The sequence below is a fragment of the Anomaloglossus baeobatrachus genome, chromosome 10 (assembly GCF_048569485.1).
Source record: "Anomaloglossus baeobatrachus isolate aAnoBae1 chromosome 10, aAnoBae1.hap1, whole genome shotgun sequence".
In the NCBI taxonomy this organism is placed as follows: domain Eukaryota; kingdom Metazoa; phylum Chordata; class Amphibia; order Anura; family Aromobatidae; genus Anomaloglossus; species Anomaloglossus baeobatrachus.
In genome coordinates this window covers 68208431-68229588 of record NC_134362.1, presented here as the reverse complement: position 1 = coordinate 68229588, position 21158 = coordinate 68208431, and the positions used below count along the sequence as shown (strand labels likewise).

Genomic DNA, 21158 nt, shown 5'->3' with positions numbered 1-21158 from the left:
CAAGTGAATATATGAAACCCTATATTCCTAGTCTGATCTGCAAAAAGGATGAGACTAGCACATGCTCCCAATATCACAGACCAGACATAGATACAATTTTAAAACTAGTGTGAGTATGGATCAATGAAAGTCTATGCGTCGGTGAGCTGTCTGTGAATAAAAAGGGACAGTACACAGATGTTTTATTGTAGCTATGATGAGTGAGCACTACCATGCTCGGGTGCTCGATACCCATAACTAGTGATGAGAGAACACTACCATGTTCGGGTGCTCTGTACTCGTAACTAGTGATCAGCGAACACTACTGTCGCGGGCGGAGGAGGGGGCGCTGCGCTCACCCACTGCTCGGGTCCGGCTGCTGCTGCTGCTGCTCGGTGGATCGAGCGATGGGCCGTATCCCGGGGACTCGAGCGGCGTTCCTCGCCCATGAGTGAAAAGGGGAATGGTTTTGGGGATTGATTGTCCGTGACGCCACCCACGGTTGTGGTGATATTGGAGACACCACCGCTGCTCTGAACGGGGATCCCGGGAGCGATGACGGGGAGCAGCTTGGATGTTGGTTCTTCCCTCCATGGGTACGGGGATAGGTTGTCCCGGGGCCCGGTGAGGAGTAGGGATGTTTGGCAGGCGGGCTACGGAGCCTGGTGAGGTGCAGGGTCGCGGGGGCAGCGCTGTGCCGCACGGCACGGTGGTACTCACTCAGCCAGTAACGAATACACAGTCTCCGGTAAAACAAACAGCTGGATGGATGGGTCCCACAGATGGCTGCGGTATTTCTCCTCCCGGCAGGTTGATGGTGACTGCCTTTCCCTGCACCTGTGTAGTGTGTACGGTTCCAATGGGTTCCCACCGGTAACCCGCTCCCCAGCTTGGATGGGTGTTGAAGGAGCCCCTTTTGCCCGCAGGCTCTGGCCCTGGAAACTTTAGCCTTGGCGGTGACTGTGTTTCCCTTTTCGGTTTGAGCTGTCGCCTTCTATCGGGACTTGGCTGCTGGGAAACCCAGGAGGTTCCCTTCGCTAACGGATTTGACAAATTCAACGGCGACTCATAGCCTTGTCGGGGTCCGTAAGCCCTGCCGGATGGTGCTGGCTTCTCTTTGTTCACCGGTCCGGTACCGCCGGGCCACCGCCCGTCCACGGTCCTTACGGTTCACTCCAATCGGCCTCTCCTGCAGACGGTCACCACCGTCTGCCAACCTTGCTGTACCGTCCGGGCCACACACCCGGACCACTTTCTGTCTGCTCTCTTGCCACTTCACTCCTCTCCTTTCCACTTCAAACTCTATCTCAGGGCCGGCTCCAGGTTTTTGTGGGCCCCGGGCGGAAGAGTCCCGGTGGGCCCCATCCACACGCAGACACACACATACGTACACATACATATACATATTTAAAGACAAACTCACAAAAATACGTATAGAACTGACATATCTATACAGTCATATACACTGACATACATAGATACACATCATACATGCATACAGACACACACACACAGCTCTGCTGGATACATACATACAGACACACACAGCTCTGCTGGATACATACAGACATAGCTCTGCTACATACATACACACATAGCTCTGCTACATACACTCATAGCTCTGCTACATACACACACAGCTCTGCTGGATACATACACACATAGCTCTACTACATACATACACACATAGCTCTGCTACATACACACACAGCTCTGCCACATACACACACAGCTCTGCTGGATACATACACACATAGCTCTACTACATACATACACACATAGCTCTGCTACATACACACACAGCTCTGCTGGATACATACACACATAGCTCTGCTACATACATACACACATAGCTCTGCTACATACACTCATAGCTCTGCTACATACACACACAGCTCTGCTGGATACATACACACATAGCTCTGCTACATACATACACACATAGCTCTGCTACATACACTCATAGCTCTGCTACATACACTCATAGCTCTGCTACATACACACACAGCTCTGCTGGATACATACACACATAGCTCTACTACATACATACACACATAGCTCTGCTACATACACACACAGCTCTGCTGGATACATACACACATAGCTCTGCTACATACATACACAGCTCTGCTGAATACATACACACATAGCTCTGCTACATACATACACACATAGCTCTGCTACATACATACACACATAGCTCTGCTACATACATAGCTCTGCTACATACATAGCTCTGCTACATACATACATATAGCTCTGCTACATACATACATGAATCTGCTACATACATACACACATAGCTCTGCTACATACATACACACATAGCTCTGCTACATACATACACACATAGCTCTGCTACATACATACACACATAGCTCTGCTACATACATACACACATAGCTCTGCTACATACATACACACATAGCTCTGCTACATACATACACACATAGCTCTGCTACATACATACACACATAGCTCTGCTACATACATACACAGCTCTGCTGGATACATACACACATAGCTCTGCTACATACATACACACATAGCTCTGCTACATACATAGCTCTGCTACATACATAGCTCTGCTACATACATACATATAGCTCTGCTACATACATACATGAATCTGCTACATACATACACACATAGCTCTGCTACATACATACACACATAGCTCTGCTACATACATACACACATAGCTCTGCTACATACATACACACAGCTCTGCTACATACATACATGAATCTGCTACATACATACACACATAGCTCTGCTACATACATACACACATAGCTCTGCTGCATACATACACACATAGCTCTGCTACACACATACATACACATAGCTCTGCTACATACATACATGAATCTGCTACATACATACACACATAGCTCTGCTACATACATACACACATAGCTCTGCTACATACATACACACACACATAGCTCTGCTACATACATAGCTCTGCTACATACATACATGAATCTGCTACATACATACACACATAGCTCTGCTACATACATACACAGCTCTGCTACATACATACACACATAGCTCTGCTACATACATACACAGCTCTGCTACATACATACACACATAGCTCTGCTACATACATACATGAATCTGCTACATACATACACACATAGCTCTGCTACATACATACACAGCTCTGCTACATACATACACACATAGCTCTGCTACATACATACACAGCTCTGCTACATACATACACACATAGCTCTGCTACATACATACATGAATCTGCTACATACATACATAGCTCTGCTACATACATACATGAATCTGCTACATACATACACATATAGTTCTGCTACATACATACAGACATAGCTCTGCTACATACATACAGACACACACGTAGCTCTGTGGGGCCCACACACACAGCTCCAGGGGCCAGCACATACAGCACCGGGGGGCAGGGCATACACCTAAGGGGGGAGAAGCCCATACAGCTCCCCAGGGCCCATAAATCGGGGGCGGGGAGGGCACATACCTCTCAGGTCACGGTGGAGAGGGGGCCCACAAAGCGCCGGAGAGGGGGCCCACACAGCGCCGGAGAGGGGGCCCACACAGCGCCGGAGAGGGGGCCCACACAGCGCCGGAGAGGGGGCCCACACAGCGCCGGAGAGGGGGCCCACACAGCGCCGGAGAGGGGGCCCACACAGCGCCGGAGAGAAGAGCTGTGCTGGGGGTCGCTGGCTGGCACTGCAACTCCTTCATCTGTGGGACTGAGCAGGCCGGTCGGTAGCTCCGCCCACAGATGAAGTTCAAACCAGGAAGTCTGCGCGCCTTAAAGGGACGGCGCTGCAGATTCCTGCCGAGGACTGCGGAACTCGGCCCGGGGGCAGCAGAACTAAGGCGAGGGGGCCCCGGCCAAGGGGCACCAGAACTGACGAGGCCGAGTGGGCCCCCCCGGCTCTCCAGGGCCCCGGCATTTGCCCAGGTATGCCGCGTGCTGACGCCGGCCCTGCTCTATCTGTCCTCTTTCCTTTTTCCGCCTCCAGGACTGTGAACTCCTCGGTGGGCGGGACAAACCGCCTGGCCCACCCCCGGGTGTGGACATCAGCCCCTGGAGGAAGGCAACAAGGGTTTTGTGTTTGGCTTTGGTGTGCCTAACCAGGGTGTGGGGTGTGTTGGTGTTGTTCTGTGATGACCTGACTTGTCCAGGGCGTCACACTACCATGCTCAGGTGCTCAGTACTGGTAACTAGTGATCAGCGAACACTACCATACTCGGGTGTTCTGTACTCGTAACTAGTGATCAGCGGGCACTACCATGCTCGGGTGCTCAGTACTCATAACCAGTGATGAGTGATCACTACCATGCTCGGGTGCTCGATACCCATAACTAGTGATATGAGAACTACCATGCTCGGGTGCTCGGTACTCTTAACTAGTGATGAGCGGGCACTACCATGCTCGGGTCCTCTGTACTCGTAACTAGTGATGAGCAAGCACTACCATGCTCGGGTGCTCGATACTCATATCTAGTGATGAGTGAGCACTACCATGCTCGGGTGCTCAGTACTCACAACTAGTGATGAGTGAGCACTACCATGCTCGGGTGCTCGGTACTCCTAACTAGTGATGAGTGAGCACTACCATGCTCAGGTACTCGGTACTCGTAACTAGTGATGAGCGAACACTACCATGCTCGGGTGCTCGGTACTCGTAACTAGTGACGAGCGTCTTTCAGACAGATGGTGAAAGAGACAGACGGTGAAAGAGACAGTCAGAGACAGACCTGGAAAGAGACAGACATGGAAAGAGACAGACCTGGAATGAGACAGACCTGGAAAGAGACAGACCTGGAAAGAGACAGACAGACAGGGACAGAGACAGGCAGACAGGGAAGAGGAGACAGACAAAAATAGATGGGGAAAGAGATAGACCTTGATAGAGACAGACGGGGAAAGAGACAGAGAAATAGAGACAGAGAAGGAAAGAGACAGACAGAGACAGGCAGACAGGGAAAGAGACAGACAGGAAAAGACAGACAAAGAGATGGACAAAGACAGACAGGGAAAGAGACAGGAAAAGCGACAGACAGGGAAAGAGACAGACGGGGAAAGAGACAGACGGGGAAAGAGACAGACGGGGAAAGAGACAGACAGGGAAAGAGACAGACGGGGAAAGAGACATATGGGGAAAAAGACAGACGGGGAAAGAGACAGACAGGGAAAGAGACAGACAGGGAAAGAGACAGACAGGGAAAGAGACAGACGGGGAAAGAGACAGAAGGGGAAAGAGACAGACAGAGAAAGAGATGGAAGGGGAAAGAAACAGTTCTCGAAAGAGACAGATCTGGAAAGAAACAGACCTCGAAAGAGACAGACAGAGAGACAGACAAAAACAGACAAGGAAAGATACAGACTGGGAAAGAGACAGACCTTGAAAGAGGCAGACCTGGAAAGAGGCAGACCTGGAAAGAGATAGACCTGGAAAGAAACAGACAGAGAGAGGTGGGGAAAGAGATAGACCGGAAAAGAGACAGACCTGGAAAGAGACAGACGGGGAAAGAGACAGACGGGGAAAGAGACAGACGGGGAAAGAGACAGACGGGGAAAGAGACAGACGGGGAAAGAGACAGACGAGGAAAGAGACAGACCTGGAAAGAGACAGACCTGGAAAGAGACAGACCTGGAAAGAGACAGATAGACAGACACAGAGATAGAGAGACAGATAGACACAGAGATGGAGACAGATAGACTGATACAGAGACAGACAGAGATAGAAATAGACAGACAGATACATAGACACAGGCAGACAAGGAAAGAGACAGACAGTGACACACAGACAGAGACTGGGGGAGAGACAGAGAGACAGTTACTATCCCGGGCAAAGTCCGGGTACTACAGCTAGTTGTAGCCTAAAGATGGAATAATCCTAGATCTTGACTGCTGTATTTTTCTTCTAATATGTGCAAAAAAGATAACAGAATAATTTCAATAACACAGACATCACCAGCAAAGAAGATTAAGCCAACGTATTTGGAATAAAATAAATAGAATGATGCAAAAAAAGAATAATAACTTCATATCTCATAATATCACTGTGTTATATTTAAATGTATAGGAAAATGCCTGCATCATATATGCCATGCTATTTTTCCTTTACAATATTGGTTGCACTATGCTTTTTTAAAGCTAACCCAGATCAATCATACTACAGTACATAATTGACAATTGCAGTTTACAATATTACCAGCAGGTGGTGCCATATTCCAGTTTATAAGCGGTACATGCCGCTTTGAAAAAAAATTGAAAACTGAGGGATAAAAAAACTTTCTTCTAGTCTCTAAATCCAACTATATCCACTGATTACAACATGCATCAAACACAACAATAATTAGTTGTTTTTTTTTTTATTGGACCGAAGCTTTATCAGGTTACATTTCAATAAAATCACAGCAACCACAAAGACACGTTTTTAGTAAACCCAATGAAATACATGACAGGTCATAAGATGAAAGAAGACATTAAAAAGTTGTATATTATTTTATATAAAACATGTCAAGAAGAAAATATAATCTTTAAAAGAGCAAATTTAAAAGATTATCTTCTTCCCTGAAATGTTTTGACATTTGACAAAATGCAGAAATGAATAATGACAAATAAATAAAAAAGTACAGTGGTCAATGGCAAATAAAAAGAGTTCACCCAGCAATATACACTTATATGTGTTGTGGGTGAGACACATGGTAATCATAGGTGTTTGTTTATTCACTATTTCATGGATGTGCATTTTCTCATTTTCTTGACATTGCTGGGGGGTTTTTTATCTACAGATGTAGCAAACATTAACCTTACACTCAAACCTAAACTTGGTATTTTAAAAGCAAAAAAAGGTTACAGTCAACACTGAAATGCCAAAATTGTCAACTTTCAAAACACATCTAATAATTGTTTTTTAGATGTTTAGCATTTGAAAAATGGCCATTTTACATGCCTGCCCAGTAGCCACGTCAAGGCAACCTAATTATACTGAGTCCTACTCTTTCTTTCTGCCTCTAATTGGGTTTTTGTTTAAAAAAAACTACTAAATGTTTGGGCAAAGATGGACCCACTACTAAATGTTAAAAACCTTTTTTTGCTTCTGTATTTTATGAACAGATATGCACCTGTTCACATGGAGTGCTGTAAGTCTTGTTTTTTTCTTGTATTCATATGGAACCATGTCCATTAGACTGAATATGACCCAATCCCCCTCCCCCATTAGCCACAGGTGCTTTTATTATTTAGTAGTGGGTCTATCTTCACCCAAACATGTAGATTTTTTTTTAAACCCAGTCAGACGCAAAAAAGTACAAAGAGTAAGACCCTGTATAATGAAATTGCCTTGACGTGGCTACTGGGCAGGTATGTAAAATGGCCATTTTTCATATACTAAACATCTAAAAAAATTATCTGTTGTGAAAGTTGAAAATGTTGACATTTCAGTGTGCGGCTGTAACCTTTTTTTGCTTTTCTATGACATGAACAGATATGCACCTTTTTACATTGAGTGCTGTAAGTCCTGTGTTTTTCTTATCTATCTATCTATCTATCTTTTACTGTTCTAGAAGAGCAGGGATGCATGGACAATCAGCTGAAAACTCATTATATTACATATTTCCCATCTATATCACCTTTTAGAAAGCAGGACACGTCCTGTAGCTGTGGGATGTTGTCCTCGCTGTATCCGCTATGGGTCTCTAGCAGATGAAAAGCTTGTAGGTGCTCCTTACATGCATGTGTTGGGTAAAGACTTTTCAGCGTAGAGTACACCTCCTTCCTGCCAATATTAGAAGAAGAAACATAACTAATTCCCAACGTATTGTTACCCCTCTATAAATCACTTGTAAGGCCACATCTGGAATATGGGATCCAGTTTTGGGCTCCACATTTTAGAAAGGACATTCAGAAGTTAGAGTCAGTTCAAAGGTGGGTAACTAGATTATTACAAGGAATAGAAGGCCTCCGATATGATGACAGGTTGGAAAGTTAGGCTTCACGTTTCACAGGAGATATCATTTATATGCATAAATTCATGTGTGGTCAATATAAAGGACTGGCACATGACTTATTCCTTCCAAAGACAATACTAAGGAGCAGGGGGCATTCACTGCGAGTGGAAGAAAGGCAATTCCGGCAGCTAAATAGGAAAGGGTTCTTTACAGTTAGAGCAGTCAGACTGTGGAATACACTACCACAAGAGGTAGTAATGGCAGATACTATAACAGCTTTTAAAAAAGGGCTGGATGATTTCCTCAGTACATACAACATTGTTGGTTATAAATGACTTAGTGACAAAATATATAGTTGGTGGAGGAAGGTTGAACTAGATGGACCTAGGTCTTTTTTTCAACCTTATGTAACTTATTCCACAGCAATGGAATATATTTATAAATGTATTTTCAGCTTACCAAGTTGCAATTTCCTCCGGCAGGTACTCCACCCGTTCTATGGGATCACCACTGTAATGATAAAACACATGCATAGATGAAATACCTACAGAGATGTACAGTTATGTGTAAGGACTTAAATCGCATGCAACTAACATCAGGGTTATACAAAGAGGTCAGGGGGAGCCATGAGAAATCTATAACCGCAACCCCTGGTCACATGCATCCTAACTTTTCATCTTCCACTTTTAGCGCCACTTCAAAGAATAAAAGACTGGAAACAAGTAGCATTTTGCAGAGAAAGGAAAGGATTAGTCCCAGTATATAGCAATAGCTCTAATTCATGTGCTGATTAGCTGCTGTGCAAACTGCAAATCAGTCTCCGATTTTAGCCCTTCTAGAGTGATTCATCTAGATTAAGGGAGTGTGAGTATATATATGTGCCGCCCCCGTGGCAGCAGCCGAGCTGCTCGGATCCGGGTTCGCTGTGGCTCGAGGGTCTCCGGACCCGGGGTCATGCGGCAACTCAAATGAAAAGGGAATATTTACAGGTGAGTTGATGTATAGTTCGTGACGCCACCCATGGTGTACGGTAATTTGGGGAGTACCGCCGCTGCCGTTGGGAGTACCCGGGGTGATTAAGTGGGGCAGCAAGGTGTCGTAGCCCTCCACGGGTAGGGAGGATGCCCCAGGACTCGGTGAGGGGTGCCGTGGTGATGCAGGGGTCACTCTCATACTCACTCAGTTCATAAGTAGACACTGAAAACCGGGTAAACCAAGTCTCTGGGTACTGGTGCCGCTGAGGGGAGCTCTTCCGGGTCCCATTCCCTATAGTGTTGCCTGGTGATCCGTGACCTGCCTCCTGGCACTAAGTTTGACTTCAACTTAGTGGCCCAGTAGTATGGAACTGGCTGGGCCCCGCTCCCCACTATGGCTAAGTGTGGGAGCTTGCTCTCAGGGCTCACGCTTGGGATTTTCTGGACCGTTTGGATTGGAAAGTCCTATCCCCCTCGTTGCGCTAATGCCCCGATTCTGGAGCGGGTGGGAAAGAATCATAAAGGCTTCGTTCTCCTCAGGTGAATTGTCGGGTTGCCTGAAGCTACTCCCCGACCTAGGGTCCATGCACACCGTCGTGCCTTGGTGCCCAGACCAGTGCCAGTGCTAGGCTGCCGGCTGTCCTCCTCGACAAGTCCAGACACCTTACCACGATCCCCTGCAACCGGGAGTCCGACTCCTCTAGGCCCAGACCACCGTCTGCAACCTAGACAGTTTCTCTAGGAGCCACCGCTCCCGACTTCCTCTGAGCTCCTCACAGCTCGAGGGCTACTTCCCAACTCTCTCTCAACTCACTCACTGACTACACTCCTCACCTCCCCTCCCTGACCCCCCAAGTGGGCAACTCTATTCCACTCAAGCCGTCCGCTGGTGTGTCTGGTGGGTGTGGTGTAGGGTGTATCTAGAATTTGATTTTCTGTTGGAGGCAACACTATTAGATAGGGACCCAGAACCAAGAGGGAGGTGGATACTGCACGGGAGGGCAGCTTGTGCAGTACCCTGTGACAACCTGATAGTCCAGGGGCATCACATTTATTTACACACATATATATATATATATATATATATATATATATACAGTACAGAGCAAAAGCTTGGACACACCTTCTCATCTCTAGAACAACTGTTAAGAGGAGACTTTGTGCAGCAGGCCTTCATGGTAAAATAGCTGCTGGGAAACCACTGCTAAGTACAGGCAACAAGCAAAGGAGACTTGTTTGGGCTAACGAACACAAGAAATGGTCATTAGACCAGTGGAAATCTGTGCTTTGGTCTGATGAGTCCAAATTTGAGATCTTTGGATCCAATCACCGTGTCTTTGTAGAAAAGGTGAACGGATGGACTCTACATGCCTGGTTCCCACCATGAAGCATGGAGGAGGAGGTGTGATGGTGTGGAGGTGCTTTGCTGGTTAAACTGTTGGGGATTTATTCAAAATTGAAGGCATACAGAACCAGCATGCCTACCACAGCATCTTGCAGCGGCGTACTATTCCATCCGGTTTGCGTTTAGTTGGACCATCATTTATTTTTCAACAGGACAATGACCCCAAACAAACCTCCAGGCTGTGTAAGGGCTATTTGACTAAGAAGTTGAGTGATGGCGTGCTACGCCAGATGACCTGGCCTCCACAGTCACCAGACCTGAACCCAATTGAGATGGTTTGGGGTGAGCTGGACCGCAGAGTGAAGGCAAAAGGGCCAACAAGTGCTAAGCATCTCTGGGAACTCCTTCAAGACTGTTGGAAAACCATTTCCGGTGACTACCTCTTGAAGCTCATCAAGAGAATGCCAAGAGTGTTCAAAGCAGTAATCAAAGCAAAAGGTGGCTACTTTGAAGAACCCAGAATATAAGACATATTTTCAGTTGTTTCACACTTTAAGTATTTCATTTCACATGTTTTAATTCATAGTTTTGATGCCTTCAATGTGAATCTACAATTTTCAGTCATGAAAATAAAGAAAACTCATTGAATGAGAAGGTGTGTCCAAACTTTTAGTCTGTACTGTATATATCTATCCATGATCTGTATACAATTTCATATCAAATGTGTCCACTCAGTTTAATCATCTTACTGCCTGTAGGAGAAGGCTATGTCAGCAATCATCTTCCTCCTTTTCCGGTACTCTTGGTCAGAGAAACCCTGAAAAAGGGAGACAAGGAACTGATATAATCAATATTATTAAACGTCTAAAGGAAAAAGGTTTTGCAGAGGGTCTAGCCTCTCTACTGACTGAGGAAATTCTTAGAATACTTTGAAGAAAAATGAAACTGTTTAAGTAGAATTAAATATTTTCTTATAATTGGGTTGCTCTATGAGGACATATACAGGGGAGTAATGACTGCGGTTGCAGAGAACGTGATTGTGACTGAGCCCAGGCTGGAGGGGGGCCCACTGACCCCAACACCTACTTCAGGTGGATGTGCGTCAAAACGCATTCAGCTGAAGTGTATTGCGGTGCAGAGACCCATTTTGTCCCTGCTCCACAATACACGCCACTGGCCAACTAGAGGCCAAAAAATGACATTGGCATGCCAAGCATTAGCGTTGCATGGTAGTGATATCATGTGTTACCATAGCAGGCACGCCAATGACAGCTATCGGCTTGTGCGCTGGCCAAAGGGGAGGATGCTACGCGTCATGGGAGCAGAGTAAGGTGAGTAGAATGTTTTGTTTTTTTTTAATGTGTGAAAGAAGAGCAGCATAATGGATATACCAGGATGGAAGCCATATATACCAGGAAGAGGCCCAGGATGGAGGACATATATACCAGGATTAGGGATATATATACCCAGATGGAGGACATATATACCAGGATTAGGGATATATATACCCAGATGGAGGACATATATACCAAGATGGGAGCCATATATACCAGGAAGGTAAGAAGCTGCCACCAGGAAGAAATTTTCTTTGATGGGACACTTAATTTTAACATAAAACAAAGTGAAGTGAAATGAAATAAAAGACACAGAAAAGGACACACATATATCTGAAATGCATTGTGTCAGGAATGAACTTATTTTAAGCATTAGAGACAGAACAGGGGCTATATATACCAGGAAGGGGCCCAGGATGGGGACATACATACCAGGATCAGGACATGTATACCAGGATGGGGACATATATATCAGGAAGGGGCTGAGGATGGGCGCATATATACTGGAATGGACCCAGGAGGGGCCATGTATACCAGAAAGGGGCCTAGGATGGGGCAGATATACCAGGATGGGGACATATATATCAGGATGAAGGCATATATACCAAAATGAAGACATACAGTATGTTCTCTGTTCTGCCTCTCCATAAACACTCTACTCACCTTGTTTCGCTCCACCACCACTTGGTGAGTGTCCTTTTCTACATCCAGCACATGAGCCAGCAGCTTACATGGGAGCGCACACCATGGCGCAAGACGTCATTGCCATGCACCCCTAGTCACGGCACGACCACATCAGCTGCCAGTCACTCAGTGACTATATCACGATGCAGGGACCTGACAGGTCTCTGCACTTCTATACACTTCAGCTGAATGTGAGTCCCCAGATGCATATCCAGCTGGAGTAAGCAGTTGGGTCAAAGGACCCCCTCCAACCCTGGACTCGATCATGGTCGCGATCTCTGCAACTACGATCATTACGCCCCTAGACTCTAGGTTCATGATTACACCAAGAATTCTTTTTGAATCCCCAAAAAAACAGTATTCAGATAGAACCCCTGACAAAGCCATTGAGTACATTGAGGCAAAACTGCAATTTTGGACTCCAGTATCCCCTCATTCCTGACAGAAACTACATTTTTATGCAGACACACTATCATAGTCTCTACAGCACTTTGCCTCTTTGCATGTAAAGGATTTGTTGGGATGTTTTTAAGGATTCAGATGGAATCCCTGATGGAGTGTTGAACATGTAGCAGATATGTGTGTAAATCCAGCCTAATCCTTTTTGGGAATACAGTATATAACAAAAGTGAATACACTCACAAAAATGTGAGTATTTTATTACATTGTTTCATGGGACAACCTGAACATATGATATTTTGATGCAATGTACAGTAGTCAGTTTGCTGCTTGTATAATAGTGTAAATTTGGTGTCCTCTAAATAAATCAACATACAGTAAATAATATCTAAACCGCTGGCAACAAACGTGAGTACACCCCTAAGTGAAATGGCCAAATTGTGCCCAAAGTGTCAATATTGTGTGGCCACCATTATTGTCAAGCAGTTCCTTAAGTCGTTTGGGCATGGAGTTCACTAGAGCTTCACTGGAGCAACTGGAATCCTCTTCCATCCTCCATGACAAACATCACGGAGCTGTGGATGTTAGAGACCTTGCGCTCATCCAACTTATGTTTGAAGATGCCTCACAGATGCTCAATAGGGTTTAGGTCTGGAGACGCTTGGCCAGTCCAGCACCTTTACGTGAAGTTTCGTTAGCAAGGCAGTGGTAGTTTTGGAGGTGTGTTTGCTGTCGTTATCATGTTGGAATACTGCCCTGCGGCCCAGTTTCCAAAGGGGATAGGATTATTCTCTTCTTCAGTATGTCACAGTACATGTTGGCATTCATGGTTCCCTCAGTGATCTGTAACTCCCCACAGCCGGCAGCATTCATGCAGCCCCAAACCATGACACTTCCCCACCATGCCTGACTTTATGCAGGACCCACTTGTCTTTGTTTTCTGCATCTGGTTGCCACCACATACACTTGACACGAACGAAAGATTATCTTGGTCTTATCAGACGACAGGACATGGCTCCAGTAATCCATGTCCTTAGTCTGCTTGTCTTTAGCAAACTATTAGCGGGCTTTCTTGTGCATCAACATTAGAAGATGCTTCCTTCTGGGACAACAGCCATCCAGACCAATTTGATGTAGTGTTCTGCATATGGTTCGAGCACTGACCGACTGCCCCCCCATCCCCGTAAACGTCTGCAGCAATACTGACAGCACTCATGTATCTATTTTGAGAAGATGACCTCTGGATATGATGCTGAGCACGTTCACTCAACTTCTTTGGTCGACCATGGAGAGGCCTGTTCTGTCTGGAACCTGTCTTTGTTAAACCGCTGTATGGTCTTGGCCACCGTGCTGCAACTCAGTTTCAGGGTGTTGCCATTCTTCTTATACCCTCGGACATCTTTATGTAGAGCAACAATTCTTTTTTTCAGATCCTCAGAGAATTCTTTGCCATGAGTAGCCATGTTGAACTTCCAGTGAGCAGTATGGTGGAGAGTTTGCGAGCAATAACTTCAAATTTAACACCCCTCCTCCCCATTTACACCTACTTTGGCACAATTTGGCTATTTTCACTTAGAGGTGTACTCACGTTTGTTGCCAGTGGTTATGACATTAATGGCTGTGTGTTGAGTTATTTAGAGGGCACCACATTTACACTGTTATACAAGCTGCACACTGACTACTATACATTTTATCAATGTGTCAGATATTCAGTGTTAATCAATCAAGAAATAATGTCTAGAACTCCATTCTGAGTGTGAACTGGGTGCAAAAACCTAAAAAATCTACACTATATGGAGAGAAGGTATGCACACCAGTGACTATGCAAGGGGAATAGATGAAAAGCAGAAACTGCTGTGTGAATACTGACATGAAAAATCCAATAGCTATATGTAAGAATGAAATGGGAAAAATGGAATCTGCATTACTGCCATGAATATATGAATTAAGAGAAATTTAGCTACTGAATTGATCAATGCAATAGAGCCCCAACACTACGCCAAAGTATTTCTCTACGTTGGGGTCCCTAGCTAATGTGTGTCCTCTCATGCAGTTAAAAAACTTACCGTGTATGGGAAGCTGAGACCCAGGCTATATATACGTATAATGTGGACTGGCAATAGGTGTGAGTGGGGAGGGTTCACAAACAAAAGACTACAAATCAATCAAGAAATAACGTCTGGAACTCCATTCTGAGTCTGAACTGGGTGCAAAAGCTAGAGACCCCAACGTAGAGAAATACTTTGGCGTAGTGTTGGGGCTCTGTTGTATTGATCAATTCAATAGCTAAATTTGTCTTTATTCATATGTTCATGGCAGTAATGCAGATTCCATTTTTCACATTTTCATTCTTACATATAGCTATTGGATTTTTTATGTCAGTATTCACACAGCAGTTTCTGCTTTTCATATATTCCCCTTACATAGCCACTGGTGTGCAGATCTTCAGTGTTGTCCCATGAAAGATATAATAAAATATTTACAAAACTGTGAGGGGTTTATTCACTTTTGTGATTTACTTTGTATGCTCGATCTCCACCCACCTGACCTTACTGATAGCTCTTCAGGGTCCTTCCATGCTGCGGAGATCCCTCACTGCTCAGTATAAGCTGCAGTTATCAGTTAGATTGGGAGGGTAGAGGTTGAGTACACTTGGACTCATGAGTTCTTTCTTTGCTCCTAAAATATTATTTTTAATATCAGGATTATTAAGTCATTGTGACAAAGGTTTTCAAACCATGTACACCAACTCTATCAGTTCTAATAGATTTATTTACCAATTTATAGAGTTTGTATTTTTAAATTTAACAGATCTGCTTTAATTTAAACATTCTATCTTAGATTTAGAAAAGTATATTTTCCAATAAAAGCTTTGGTGGTGGAAAAAAAATACCCGGTGTCCTAGCTTGATTATATAGATGGTATTATTATGGAACCTAACCATTAACTATCACCTTTTTCATATATTTTGAGTTCAAATTCATGTAGCATAAAAGTGATCTTTCTATAGATTTTGTTACGTCACCACCAGAGTCCGTTCTAGCGGCTTCTACTTCAATTACCAGGCGATGCCGTGTCCCTGCTGTGGATAGTGCTGGTGATAGGAGAGGAGTCGATGCCAGCGGCGCTGGTGGGCGCAGGCTCCGCTCATCCACTGGGCTGGGTTTCCTTGGGATCTGCAGTACCACTGGCTGACTGTAGCTGGCGCGTGTCTTCCAGCTGAGGTTGCCATCATTCAGCTACAGCCAATTGGAAGACACCACACCCTTCTTAATTCCCCTCACGTCTGATGACCACTGCCAGAGATAGTTCTGTTTTCATGTTACCTGGCTCCCTCCCTGTTTTGCTTACTGACCCCTGTGTTTGGACTTCTGCTTGTTTTCTGACTACCCTACTGCCTGCCGTTTCTGTACCTTGCCGCCAGTCCCGGATTTGACCTCTGCTTGGTTTCCTGATAACGTCCTTGCCTGCCTGATTCTGTCCCTGTTCTGAAATTCCTGGTTTGACCCTGCTTGACTTTTACTCTTTCAGACTGCAGCCTTCCACAGGTAGTGATCTCCAGGGTCCTGTGTAATTCCAAATCCCTGTATAGGGGTTAAAGGGTTTCAAGGTCCTAGGGGTCCTGCTTGGTGAGTGGCTTCCCTCTAGCCTGTCCATTACAGCCAGTCTGAGTCTGTGGATCCAGGCAGGCATTATAGATTAATAATTTAAACAAAACAGATATCTCACTTACCGGATGTTCCAAGTCTAGATCTGGATCGAACTTAGTGACCAAATGATGACATTTGTCTAGGTCCGCAATTTTAGTAGGAAACCAGTGAACTGTATATGTCAAAAGAAAGACCTTTATTTAGTTGAGCGATTCAGAGTAGGAGATGTGTTACCTATGGGTCATATCATCCTCCTGCCCAAACAACTTTTACACATGCATGTCAGACAGGGTTATCAACTTTCTTTTTCTTTTTTTCCTGGATAAACTTATGAAAAGCCAACATTTTTATGGACACATTGTAAAATGATAATAAACCCTTAAAGGGATGTTCTGAAGGCCAAAGTACAGTAATTTTTATTCTAAATCCCTATATATTTAGTGCCATAATCAAAACTATTTTCTAATATACTTGCATTAAAAATTCTCTATCCTTCTCGAACTACACTATCTGACTGGTATTCCATTTTTTCCCCTACTTCCTGTTATTCACTCGTAGTAACTCACCCGGGAAACTAGAGCTCTGAACTGACACACCTGACCCAACCACTTCCTGTACAGACTAAAGTTCCTTGTGGCGCAGTCCCTAGGGGACTCTACGAAGATTGAAATAACCCTAATGGCAAGACTAGGAGTTGACCTCTCTGACCTGGCCTCCTAATCGGTTGTCAAGTGTAAGGCTGTGTGCACACGTTGCGTTTTTTACCGCGGAAACGCTGCATTTAGAACCGCAGCGTTTCAGTGGCAAATTGCATGCGTTCAGCTTTCCCAGCAAAGTGTATGAGAAAGCCGAAAAATCAGTGCACACGCTGCGTTTCTAAACGCAGCGTTTTGGATGCCAAAAATCGGTGCGGAAAGAAAAGCAGCATGTCACTTCTTTTGTGCGTTGTGGCTGCGTTCTCTCCCCCATTGAAATCAATGATGCGGGTCAGAACGAAGCTACAACGCAGTGAACTGCTTTTTTGTTGCGGTCCGCGGGCTTTGTCGGCATGCCAGAACGCAGGCATTTACCTGGAAAATGCCCCCCAGGCCCTGCCAGGTCACCCCCTATTCCCCCCGGTATTCCCCCTTACCTGTCCGGTCGCAGCGCTGATCCCCCGTGGCCCCCTCCTCCTTCACTGCAGACGCCGGTCAGTGCAGTCACATGTGCAGATCAGCTGACAGCCAGCACTGTGTTCAGAGAGCTGTGCTGGCTGCTCGGCAGTCTGCAGCTGTGTCTTGGGGAGAGTGGTTGCAGATTTTTGGCACCCACTCTCCTCAAATGGAGGGTCTGCCCTCCTAGAAAATGGGGGATACATTCCCTGAACGTGCCCCCATATTCTAGAAGTTCCAGAGCCGACGTGGGATGTCCAAATGGATTTCTGCGGACCCATTTTTTAAAAAAATTTTGATTAAATTGGTGAACGAGGGAATGATTTGGGGAGTGTTTTTTCTAATAAAAATTTTTTTGTTGTCATTCTTTTTTGCTTTTGTTTACTGTCAATTAGTTATGTCTGGTATCAAATAGACGCCGTGACATCACTAATTGCTGGGCTTGATGCCAGGTGACATTACACATCTGGTATCAACCCATTTATTACCCCGTTTGCCACCGCACCAGGGCAACGGGATGAGTTGGGGCGAAGCGCCAGGATTGGCGCATCTAATGGATGCGCCACTTCTGGGGCGGCTGCGGCTTGCTATTTTTAGGTTTGGAAGAGTCGAATAACCATGGCTCTTCCCACCCTGAGAATACCAGACCCCAGCTGTCAGCTTCACCTTGGCTGGTGATCTAATTTGGGGGGACCCCACGTTATTTTTTTTTTAATTCTTTATTTATAAATAAAAAAAAAAGCCTGGGGAGCCCTCCAAATTCATCACCAAACAAGATGAAGCTGCCAGCTGTGGTTTGCAGGCTACAGCTGTCTGCTTTACCCTAGCTGCCTATCAAAATAGGGGGGACCCCACACCATTTTTTTCATTGTTTTTTGGGGTTTTTTTTGGGATAAATACTAGGCTAGGCACCCTTTAGTGCCACATGAAAGGTACTAAAGGTGCCAGCTTAGAATATGCAGGGGGGGTGGGACGTTATATATATATTTGACATCCATTCATCCATTGACGCTTTTTGGCTGTGTGCCCACAATTAGGTTTTGCAGTGGTTTGGAGGCTGAGTGTTTTCCCTGCGTCCATAACGCTGCGTTGTGCAGTAGAAGCACAGTGGAAGGATTTTTGGAGATCCCATGCCCACTGTGCTTCTTTTCTCCGCAGCATAAACTGACCGGTGGTGTGGCTTCCCGAGCCTCTGCATGTCAATTTATGCTGTGGAGACGAGAGTGCTCTCTGCAGGTAGAATAGAGCTAAAGTCCACAGCAGCCTGAACCCAAATCGTGGGCATGGGCAGCTGCGTTCTCCCGTGGACAACACTCACATCTCTGCAGGAAGGCTGACACTGTGTACTAGATGCCGTGTTGCTGGATCACGGCCACATAGCCCAACAGTGAGAATATTGTTGCTACAGCAACATTTTGGGTGAAGTAGCTGTGGATTCAAAATGCTTAATATACTCCTGAATAAAATCCTTGAGGGGTGCAGATTCCAAAATGGGGTCACTTGTGGGGGTTTTCTGATGTATAGGTACCCAAGAGGCATGGTGCACGAAGTTTATTTCAACTTTTCCAAAATTCAAATGGTGCTCCTTCCATTCCAAAGGTTTTTTTTCCAAAGGTCTGTGTTCAACCAACTTTATTAACACTGAAAAGTCTTAAAAAATGCACCTAAAAAACGCATGAAAAACGCATGAAAAACGCATGCGTTTTTGATGCGTTTTTTTTTTCAAAAAGCATTGTTTACAATTCTCCCTTCTGCCAGAGGGTGTGTTTTTTTCCGCGCTGAAAAAAACGCAACGTGTGCACATAGCCTTACTCATTTCTCCTAAAGAACTGTGGAAAGAGATAAAAAAAAAATCCCATAGTGAGAAAACATAAACCACGAAAACAGAGTGAAATAGTAAAGTACTACTGCTAAAAATAAATACATCCTACTTCTTAGCTAATGATAGCAGAAAGGAGTAGGATAGAAAGAAGAAACAGCAAAGATAAATAACCTAAGTGATCTCTATCTTACTGTCAGAAATTTAAAACAGGAAAGATCAGCAAAGGAAAGCTTAAAATAGCCGTATCTGCAATGTGTTGAGCAGTCAAAATTAATAAATGAAAACACCTGGTGTCTAAAAAAGAAAGAAACAAGAGCAAAAAGTTAGTTAGCACCTAGGCAGAGACTGAATCAGCTGTGAAGAAGGAAGCCAATCCCTGAAGATGGAATCGCAGGATGGAATCCTAAGGCATGACAGTACTTTCCCTTCCACTAGACCCAACGAGATCAGCATATTCTGACGTCAATGATAGACCTCTCTTACCAGATGATCCACATGCAGATTTTTCACATGAAACCAGGAGTTGTCCTCTGGACCATAACCTTTTAATTAAATCAGGTAATGCAGACGGCATCTGACACCCTAAACTCGCTCTACATCATACCTCAAATCCTTCACTAAATCTACCTCAATTATGTCCCAAGGAGCAGGTATCCCTTAAAATATTTTAAGAAGAGAGGAATGAAAGCAATTATTGATCATCCATGCCATTGCGAGTTGGAGTTGACCGCTACAGAATTAAGAATCTTAAATACCTTATACGGACCAAAACATTTTGGGGAAAAATTTTTAAATGGCACTTTGAGATGTACATTTTTTGAGGACAACCAGATAAATTGTCCTACCCTAAAGACAGGTGACTCCTACATTTGCAGTTCACAGTTCTCTCAGCCCAGTCACAAGTTACCAAAAGACCTTTTTCAACCTCCCTCCAGACCCTAAGCAAAGGGTAAGAAAATGTCTCATCCTCTGGAACACCACCACCCACACTACGGTATCAGTGATGAAGTCCATGTTCAAGTAATTCCTAGGCTGACACAAGACCTCGTTAGGCAATTAAGCAAGAGGAAACCCACCGGGGTTTGGTGAGATTCTTTTGCCCTGGCACAAACTCTGCATTTAATGACATATTTATCAACATTGGACAATGTGAGGACCTAGAAATAGCTTTCCTTGTGGCAAAAGAACCTTGAGCCCTGGCCAACACAGAATCATGCACTTCGTTAAGAAAATCTATGCATAAAGAGGATGGTACAAAAAGCTTGTTCTGGTGCACTATTCTGAGTATCCTGAATGCACTGTCTTAAATCAATCCCCAGAGCACCCACCGCTACCACTATCCCTTCACTAAGAATTTTGACAGGATTTTCATCTCTCAACTCCAGAATAAAGCTATGTGACAGCACATCAGCCTTAGCATTCTTAGATCCAGGGAGATAAGCCACAGAAAAATTAAACCGAGCAAGGAACAGGACCCACTGGGCATGTCTAGTATTTCAGCATTTAGCTGTGTCAATATACAGTAGATTTTTATAATTGGTAGAGACCGTTACCTTATGTTTAACCCCCTGCAACCAATGCTTCCACTGCTCAAATGCTCTAGTTCTCGGTCACCTCGGTCAACTTTTGAAAACGTCGGAGAGAAAAAGGCACAAGGATGACGGTAACCATGTTTCTTTTGTGAAAAGACAGCACCCATCCACAAAGACCACAAAATGCAAATCGACTTAAGGGTTGATTGAGGACCGAAACCTTAGAGAAGGCTGTCTTGAGAGCAGCAAAAGCATTAACAGCCTTATTAGACCAGGAGGAAAAGTCAGTACCCTTCTTGATCATATTAGTAAGAGACTTA

The 21158-nt window shown here is 44.8% G+C and overlaps 1 protein-coding gene across 1 annotated transcript in view; it reads right to left on the bottom strand.

The window, feature by feature from the left end:
* The window catches only part of TH (tyrosine hydroxylase), a 54146-nt gene that overhangs the window by 9477 nt on the left and 23511 nt on the right, over positions 1-21158 (bottom strand). Inside the window, exons 4-7 of the mRNA XM_075326990.1 lie at positions 16417-16505; positions 11016-11083; positions 8407-8457; positions 7630-7775 (exon numbers count right to left, since the gene is read on the bottom strand). Of these exons, the coding sequence (XP_075183105.1) occupies positions 7630-7775; positions 8407-8457; positions 11016-11083; positions 16417-16505 (354 nt within the window). The remainder of the gene's footprint in view (positions 1-7629; positions 7776-8406; positions 8458-11015; positions 11084-16416; positions 16506-21158) is intronic.